This window comes from Microtus ochrogaster, unplaced genomic scaffold (assembly GCF_000317375.1).
Source record: "Microtus ochrogaster isolate Prairie Vole_2 unplaced genomic scaffold, MicOch1.0 UNK123, whole genome shotgun sequence".
Taxonomy (NCBI): domain Eukaryota; kingdom Metazoa; phylum Chordata; class Mammalia; order Rodentia; family Cricetidae; genus Microtus; species Microtus ochrogaster.
Genome location: NW_004949221.1, coordinates 513,744 through 523,164, shown reverse-complemented (window position 1 = coordinate 523,164; position 9,421 = coordinate 513,744). Strand labels below are relative to the sequence as shown.

Genomic DNA, 9,421 nt, shown 5'->3' with positions numbered 1-9,421 from the left:
AAGGGCACTGCAGACAAAAGGCGAACGTGGGGGCAGTGCGGGGTTGAGTGGAACACAGAAGACCCTGTGGCAGAAGCTGAAGGTGCCCTGCACTCCCTTGCAGGGATCTTCTGGCCTGCCTGGCCGGCAGACACTCACCCCTCTGGGTGGATAGCCTTAGTGCAGCGGCAGGAACTGTTCCTGGGCCAAGGACCTTGGAGACAATAGGGCAGGCTTGGGGGAGGCAGGGTCGTGTGTAATAAAGAAACCCCTGCGCAGGAGCTGTGGGGGGCTGTGCTCTCTTCCGGGACAGTCTGCCCCGGTATAGCATACACTCACCCATCTGGATGGAATAGGGATCCATTATAGGAATTTTTAAAGAAATTCTCATAAATGGTATATCTTGAGAAATGTATTTCTCCTGTCTAAATGGAATTTTATATCTTTGATGAGCATCTTCTCTGTCTTCATCTACCCTATCCCTAGCCTTAGGTAACCAGCCATTCTTCTTTTATACTGTTTATCTCTGAGGTGAATGCTTTTGTGTTCCATATATAAGTGAGAGTCTGTGGAATTTGTCATTCTGTGATGGCTTATTTCATTTTACACCCCCAAATTCATAATAGTTGCCATCAACAGCATCATTTCCTTTCTGAAGGATGACCACTATTCTAATATGTTTGGCAACACATTTTAGCTATTCATCTAGACTGACAGTACCATTGAGTCTATCTCTTCTCTGCTTGGAATCATGCTGCGAAGAACATGGGGGTGATAAGCTGTCTGCAAAGACAATTTCATTCAGCATGACCAAGTCTACAGCTGAGATATTTTTCCCCATAATCCAGATCTCTCTTAGGATCCCCTAGGCAAGGCATTGACAGTACTCAAAGGCAGAACATGAGAATTCATACTTGATCTTACCTCTTTATCTTCCTATATATAACGTGTCACCAGGTCCTGTTGGTTCCTTCCACTAAATTTGTAAGTCTGCTATTTAATTGAATTAGTTTGTTTGTTTCAAGATAGATTCTCACTAGGTATCCATGACTGGCCTGGAGCTCACTCTGTAGACCAGGCTGGCATAGAACACATGGAGATACACCCACTTCTGCCTTCTAAGTGTTGGTATTAAATGCATGCAACACCACACCCAGCCTCAAGTCTTTCTTCCTTTCTGCATAAATGTCTGCTAACTTCTTTGATGAGGGTTGAGAGCCATATTTACTAGTCAGAGGCTAGAATACTGGATGAGCAAGTCAGGCTTTGTCTGTGGGTAGTATGTAGCTTGGGCTCAATAGTTTATTTTGACACAGAATCAGACCACAATGTTGGTGACTCTAACTTACCCCAGTAACATCCTGATCCCCTTTTCCTATCAGGCTCACTTGTCTCTAGGTTCTTCAACATTCTTCCATTTTCATTAAACACCCACTAACTCCAGGCTGTCTTACAGGATAAATTTTAATTTAATTTTTAAAATGACAAAAATTTCACGTGTTTACTATGTCTGACTTCATATTTTGAAATAAATTGGTACTGGAGAAGGACCAGATCAAGCCAATTAGCATGAGATTTTTCCCCACACATATATTTCCCTTTTCAAACAGCATTTAACTATCCTTGGCATATCCCACTTGAACTGCTTGAAATCTTGAACTATTACTGAAGCACAGGGTCTGTGTCCTCTGAGTTTGTTCAATGTTTGATTTTCCATTTTCTTGTCTGCTGGGTGCAGGAAGTTTACTTCTGTCTCTTGGGTTTCAGTGCAAGTATCTCTTCTGTGTCACTTCAGGGAGTACACCTCTGATCTCACCTGTCTCTTGAAATTCCTATGCTCACTCCTTACAATCATCATAATCTTTCTGCCACCTTCTCAGACAATTATTCTCTCAAATCAGTCCTCCCTCCCATAATTTGCCTTCAAATGGAAGATACGGTGGTTCTTGTATGTGTGAAACCATAGAAACATAGAAGGCATCCCTAGAAGATGAACAAGTTATTAAAAATATATGAAGAATAAGTGAAGAAAGAAAATAGGATTAGGAACTGTTTGTCTAAGGGCACAAAATATCATTACACATGGATAAGAGCAGGAAGTCAATTACTCAGCATGGCTAGCAACTATGCAATCATAAATTTGTCACAAAAAGGTAAGTTTGTGAGTTTATCCATAATGATTAATTTGATCCAGTTATTCCACAAAATACAAGACATCACCTCGAACATGGTAAGTGTGAGCACTTTAAATTTGTCTCTTGACATAAGTATAATTATCTGTGATTTTATGGGGATGCCCTTACATTCAGACAGTTTGAAGCAGGTGAGATTTTAAAGCCCCAATTACACCCTGGAAAGAAGGTGGAGATAAAGGCAGAAAAAGCACAGATCCCTGGAATAAAGCAGTTCCCCGAAGGCAGTGGGCTCTGTAGCAGACAAGTCCAGTCTATGACATTCTGAGATTTTTTTGGATGAATCATCGCTAGACCCACCACATGCTCAGACTTAGGTTCTTTATTATTTTTTTTTTTGACTTAGGTTCTTTAATGTCATGTGGTGGGCATTCATAGTGGGGATGTTATAAAGCTTCACTATGATCATGGAGAACTCTAAATTTGGTAAGAGTACAAAATGGTGTGTGTCAGTTGGTTTTGTGTTATGATAATGTCCTCATTGTGTGCAGTGAGATTCCTGCTCTCTCTCTCTCTCCTAGAATCTCTGCCGAGTCCTTCCATTTTGGCTGATCCAGGCCTTGAGATTTCCCAAGGACATTCTGTAAAGTTTGTGTGCACGAGCCCTGTAGAATATAATACATTCCGCCTGGAGAAGAGAAGCATAAAAATAGTGGATATGAAGAATGATTTGCCTTCTAAAAAACAGGCTATATTCCAGCTTGGCCCAGTAAATGAAGACACTGCTGGATCTTATCATTGTCTCTATAAAAAAGGGTCTATGTGGTCCCAACGCAGTGAGACTCTGGAGCTGAAAGTGACCAGTGAAGATGTCACCCACACTTCTGACCCAGTCCCAGGAGTGACCTCAGGTTTGTTTCTAGGTCTCTGGACTCTAACCCTAACTTCTCTCCCCTGCCTCAACTTCCCCTGATGTCTCCTAATCCTAATGCTCCCCCTTTCCACCTCCTTCAGCACAGATCTTGTCTATCCTTAATCCTCAGATTTCAGGAGCTTTAGTCTAACCAGACACCATGAAGGACTGGATACAGTCTTACTGGTAGAACACTGAGTTGTTCCTGATTACTGTTTACTGACTAAGCCCCATCAATGGTGGGAGTAGACTTCTCTCGAGGCGATGCATGTTTTCTCACTGAGCATTGTGATTTATCCTGGTTTCCGGCTGAGTTCAAGCCTGTGGTGACTGCCGGAATATATTTCCTCTGGAGTGGTACCATCTCACTAGGCAGGTAATGTGGTCCAGAGAAGGTTGGTGGACAGGCCTGGATTATTTTTTTGTGGGTTCTTTTATACGGAATAACCTGTGTGAGGTTGGGCCCCAAAATGTCTGAAGTCGGGATACAGAAAATGTTCTAGTCCATGTCCATGTCTTCCCACATCTTACCAGGAGCTGCTCATTGCTTATTCTATGAGGCCAAGCAGAGTGAGTGAGGTAGGAATAGAAGGAAGGACCAATATCTAACAGGATGATTTAGGAGGGGCTCTGCCATGTTTTCAGTTTTCCCTGTCATGTCATTTCAGGTCTTTCACCTGGTCTGTGGCTGAGTGATGGAGCCAATCACCCCCCCCCCTTGTATCAATATTTAGGATAGAGAAGGGGCCTACATAGCTCTCCTCATCAGCTCCCAATCCTTCTTCACCCTGCCTCATTGCTGGTGTTGTAGTTTATTACAGGTGATATGCTGGGTTGATGTCTTGATTTTGGAACCAGCCATCAAGGTGTCATTAATAATATTTTTCCTTGATTCCTTCCTTCCTTCCTTCTTTTTTACCCTCCTTCTTTTGTTTTTTGTAGTTGTTTAATTTTGAGCTAGGATCTCTATATATAACCCTGGAAGTCCTGAAACTTGTTACATAAACCAGGCTGGCCTTGGACTCAAAGAGCTCCTTCTGCCTTTGCCTCCTGAGTTCTGGGATTAAAGGCATACCTCCACCATCCCCAGCGACCCTACTATTTTAAATATGGAGAAAATAAACGTTCTTTGTCAAAGAGCAAGCTCTGAAGAGTCCAGGAGAAAAGCATTTCCTGCAGCAAAGCCCTGCACCTCCGTTTTCCACGACTCCATGCCGCCCTCTTGTGGTTTGAGCCTCATTACATTTTTAAAATTTCTTTTTAATTTAGTTTAATTTTTAAAACAAAAACTATCTTTTTTCATTTTACATACCAATCCCATTTCTCCTGCTCATTGGGACCTTGGAAGCTCAGTCCAGTGCTCCAGTGTGTGTCTCTGTCTCTATCTCCATCCATCGCCAGATGAAGGTTCTATGGTTATATGCAAGATATTCGTCAGTATTGTTATAGGATAGGGTCATTTCAGGTTCCCTATCCTCAGGTGCCCAGGGAACTAACTGGGGACATTGCCTTGGGCTCCTGGGAGCCACTCTGGGTTCAAGTCTCTTGCCAACCCTAAGGTGGCTCCCTTAACTAAAAATTGTGTTTCCGTGCTCCCCTATCCAACCTTCCTTTATCCCAATCATTCTTATTCCCCAAGTTCCCCTCATTTCTCACTCCATTCTCTCCACCTTTCCCCCACTCCCACCCCCATCCACTTCTCAGAGAGTGTAAGGTACATTGCTTTGAGTAAGGACCAAGACCCTCCCTGCTATATTTGTGTTGAGTGAGGTATTCTTTCAAAGAAAAATGGGTTCCAAAAAGTCGGTTTAAGCAGTAGGGATAAATTCTGGTTTCACAGAAAGTGACCTCGGAGTCTGCTTCAGCTACACAACTGTCACCCACATTTAGAAGGCCTAGTTTGGTCCTAGTTAGAAGGACCCATCCTTCCCTGTCCGGCTGGAGTTGGTGAGCACCCATTAGCTTTGGTAAGATGTCTCAATGGGTATCCCCATCATGGCCTTGACCTCTTTGCTCATATTCTCACTCCAGTGCCACTCTTGGACTGGATTTTGGGAGCTCAGCCCAGTGTTCCGATGCAGGTATCTGACTCTGCTTCTATCTCATCAGTTATGGTGATATTTACGATAGTCATCAGTCTGATTACAGGGCAAGGCTAGTTTGTGCATCTTCTCCACTATTTCTTAGGGTCTTAACTGGGGTCATCCTTGTGATGATTCCTGGGAATTTCTCTAGTGCCAAGTTTCTTGTTAGCCCCATAATGGGTCCCTCAATTGAGATATCTCTTTCCTTGCTGTCTCTGTTCTTCCCCCATCTTGACTATCACATTCCCTCAAGTTCTCCTCCCCTCTCCCCTCCTCCTCTGTTCCTCTTCTTTTGGGTTACATGGTCTAAGTTGATGAGGAAGACTGATTCAGCTAGTGCAAGTAGCAAGGCTTCTGGGAAGGCAGGACAGAAATCGCACATAAGGAGAACAGTTTCCTTTTTTGAGAGAAGTAGCGAGGGGCTGATGAAGGGAGGGAGGGAAGATAAGAGAAAGGCAAGGAGGCAAGGAGGGAAGGAAGCAGATGGAATGAGTAGAGAGCAAGGGTGGGTTATAAAAGTGAAGCATACTTCATTTTGACCTTTTCTTCTCCAACCTCTAGCAACTTGGCACGTGGACCAATTACAGGTAACTCCCAAGTCAAGAGAGGACATTCTTGGCACCCCGCATTGGAGTGCCTTCTACAGGTGGTGCTAGGCTAGAACACCTTGGTATGGTTAGGGTAGGCAGGGGAGAGAAGCAGTCAACTGAAGCCCCACTTCCCAATTCTCCAGAAGTGTATAGAACTGCTGGGCTCCTTGAATGAGAGATGCCATCTGCCTACATAGGCAGAAGATGCTCATAGATCCCTGTACCTCTAGGACAAAATGAAAGTGCACCCATTGAGAAATATCCCCAGGTTTGAGGAAAATGATAAAGAAGGGACAGAAGACCATTAGACAGAGACCTAGTGAAAGACCTCTGAGATTCGGTAAAAGAAGACCTTACTAGTGACAACCCTGAGACCTCAGACATCTTAGACATGAGGTCTACAGGGAGAAAGCAGACAAACTCTTTAAGAAAAGAAAAAGGAGGAATTGATAGGTGAAAAAGTGGTTTGGGGTGAGACTCTAAGGTTACCCTGCTGTATACACTGAGCTCTTGTTCTGTGCCATAAAGAGACCAATGGAGGCGCAGCATGGTTGTAAAAGAAAAGTAATTTTCTCAGATCTATCTTGATGTTTTAAAACTGGGCAGTTCAAACGCTCTTCCCATCAGCCTATGCCCAGTAGAGTCTCGGTGCATTTGGGTCTCCAGATAATGGATACCCAGCTCATAATAGGGATATTTGAAGGTTACAACCTCTATCTTTGGTTAAAGGAGTGAGAAGCATGGAGGGCCAGTTTATTAAGATCAGTCCAAAGGGAAGAAGAAGCTTCACACTCCTTCATCCTTTTTTTCTGAGTCCTGGTAGACATTGTTAAATTGACTGCTTTCTTTTAGAGTCAGTTCTCCCACAGGTAAGGTCCATCTGTGATGATGCCTTCTAACCCCCAAATGTATCAGTAACTACTATTTCAGGCTGGGTCCTGTTCACCAGAGAATGACTACTCACTCTTGTCTTTTCCTTTTCAGCCCCTACCCTCCAGAGTTACAAGGTGTGGAATGGTATCCGCATGGCCCTGGCTGGGGTAGTCTTTCTGGTCCTGGGGGCAATCATTGGAGAAGCTTGGTACAACCAACAAAAGTATATGGATAGCTTCAGAACCCCAGGAGGATACAACCAAGGGGACTGAGTTTCATCTTTGTGTCCAAGAAAACCATATTGGCCTACAAGCTCCATGGATTTAGACTCTGTTGTCAGAAAATAGTCTCCAATTCTGATGACACATGCTATTCTTTATTTAGAGTCAGAAATTTGTCTTGATGATTTTATTAAACACATGATTACACAGTCAGGCTCCTCTCTGCACCTTCTTCCTGGGTCTTTCTTGCCCTCTAGCTCTTTTTCCATCCATTAGCTTTCTGCCTATGTTGGTCTTTAAAGACAAAGTGAGGTTCATGCTATATATGGATTTTACTATTTAAAAACTGTGTGTTTGATTCCTCCATTGCTGGTGGGAGTGCAAACTTGTACAATCATTTAGGAAATCAGTGTGGCAGTTTCTCAGAATAATTGGGAATCGATCTACTTCAGGGTACAGCTATATCATTCTTGGACATATACCCAAAGGATGCTCAATCATACCACAAGGACACTGGCTCAGATATGTTCAGAGAAGCTTTATTTCTAATACACAGAACCTAGAAACAATATAGATGTCTCTCAACACATGAATGAATAAAGAAAATGTGGTACATTTACATAATGGTGTATTACCCAGCTGTTCAAAACAATGACACCAGGAAATTTTAAGATAAATGGATAGAACCAGAAAAATATCATCCTGAGTGAAAGAAACCAGACCCATAAAGACAAACACGGTATGTACTCACTCATAAGTGGATAGTAAGTGTAATGTAAAGGATAACCTTGCTACAAACTACAGACCCAGAGAGATAAGGGAACAGGGAAGGCCCAAGGGGGATGTGTGAATCTCCCTGGGATGGGGGAAAAGAAGAGGTGTCCTGGACAGATTGAGGGCAGATGGGAATGGGAACTTGAGGTATCAGGCTGTGGGTAGATGGAAGGGAAGAGTACTGAAAGAGATGTTTGGAAATGAGGAATTTTTGGGTTCAGGTGGAAACTTGATGCAAGACAAACTCCCAGGAATCTTCTTGGATGATCCCAGCAAAGAAGAGAAGGTGCCTGAACTAGCTATGCCCAGTCATCAGATTGGTGAATACCACAATTATTTTGTCAGACTGCCTTCATTCATTAAATGATGGAAACAGTTGCAGGGACTCACAACCAAACATTATGCCAAGCATGGAAAATTCAGCTGAAAAGAGGGAGGAAGAAATATAGGAGCCAAGGGAGTCATGTGCATCATAAGAAAATCCAGAGAAACAATTAGCCTGGCTCATAGGCACTCACAGATTCTGAACCAGCACTAGGGAGCTTGCGTGGGATCAACCTATGCCCTCCACATGTATGTGACAGTTGTGTAGCTTGGTCTATTTGTGGTACTCCTAACAATGGAAATAGGGGCTGTCCCCAGCCTATTTTCAACAATGGATTGCCTTCCCCAATCTAAATACAAGGAAAGGAGTTTAGTCTTAGGGCAACTTGATATGTCATTCTTTGTTGATAACTATAAGAGGCTAGCCCCCTTTTGGACAGAAACAGAGGTAGAGTGGATTGGAGGGGTGGAGGAGAGATAGAGGGGGGGATAGCAGAAGAGGAGGGAGGGGAAACTGCAACCAGGACGTAAAATGAAAAATAAAATTAAAAAAAGAAAAGAAAAACATATGTTTGCAAAGAACTACAGGTAAAGAAAAACAGCTGAGAGTGGGGGAAATAATCTTCTACATGGAGGACCACACCTTTTAAAAATAAAACCCATCTGCCAAGCATGGTGGCAAACACCTTTAATCCTAGCACACAAGAGTCAGAAATAGGCAGATCTCAGTGTATTCAAGGCTATCCAGAGCCAAATAGTGAGTTCTAGGAAACCAGGACTACACAGAGAGGCTCTTTAAAAAAAGAAAAGAAATACAACACTCAGACACTCAAAATGGAACAAAACCCATCTGTTAGTGTGGGTAACTCACCCATTTTTTTTTTTTTTTTGCCCAGCATTTGGGATTGTCCTCTTACACCTGAAGGGAATCAAGAACTTAACTCTCTAAATTGGTAGTATAGGGATCATGGAAGAGGGTAGAAGGGGAAGGGAGAGGAAGGAAGTGGAGCAGAGAAAAATATATATCCCCCCCAAAAGAAAACAATTTAAAAACTTTAAATATAACTTTGAGTAGAGTCTGATACAATGGGAAACCCATAACTGGTGCTGCTGCTTGTCCATTAATACATTTATCTCGATAGCTGGGGCCAATATGTGAAGCTGCTTCAAATTTATGAATAATGATGTTTTGCCAGATCATTATAATGTACTGCAATATGGCAGATGTAAAAATAGCCTCAAAAAAAATAGCCTCTATAGTGAATGTTTTCAATAGATCACATCTTAAGACAGGTGTCTGCCACATGGGAGAAAGGAAAAAGTATCATTTTTCCTACAAGGTCAGCAGAGGCAGCACAGTTACAACACTCCATACCCAATAAGACAAAACTCACCATGGAACTTTTGCTACAAGAGAAAAAAGGGACTTTTTCAACCAAGCAGCAACCTTGGTATATTGCAAGGTATTTAGCAATATAGAAAATAGGAACAACTCAGTAAATACATTTTTACAAAGGAAACAAAAGAACTT

At 42.6% G+C, this 9,421-nt stretch overlaps 1 protein-coding gene across 1 annotated transcript in view; it reads left to right on the top strand.

Annotated features, from left to right (window-relative positions):
- LOC113455798 (leukocyte-associated immunoglobulin-like receptor 1) overlaps nt 1-7,005 on the top strand; it is a 123,139-nt gene extending 116,134 nt beyond the window's left edge. The window contains exons 5-6 of the mRNA XM_026778288.1: nt 2,693-3,022; nt 6,683-7,005. Coding sequence (XP_026634089.1) covers nt 2,693-3,022; nt 6,683-6,843 — 491 coding nt within the window. The 3' untranslated portion in view covers nt 6,844-7,005. The remainder of the gene's footprint in view (nt 1-2,692; nt 3,023-6,682) is intronic.
- Nucleotides 7,006-9,421: the final 2,416 nt, after the last annotated feature.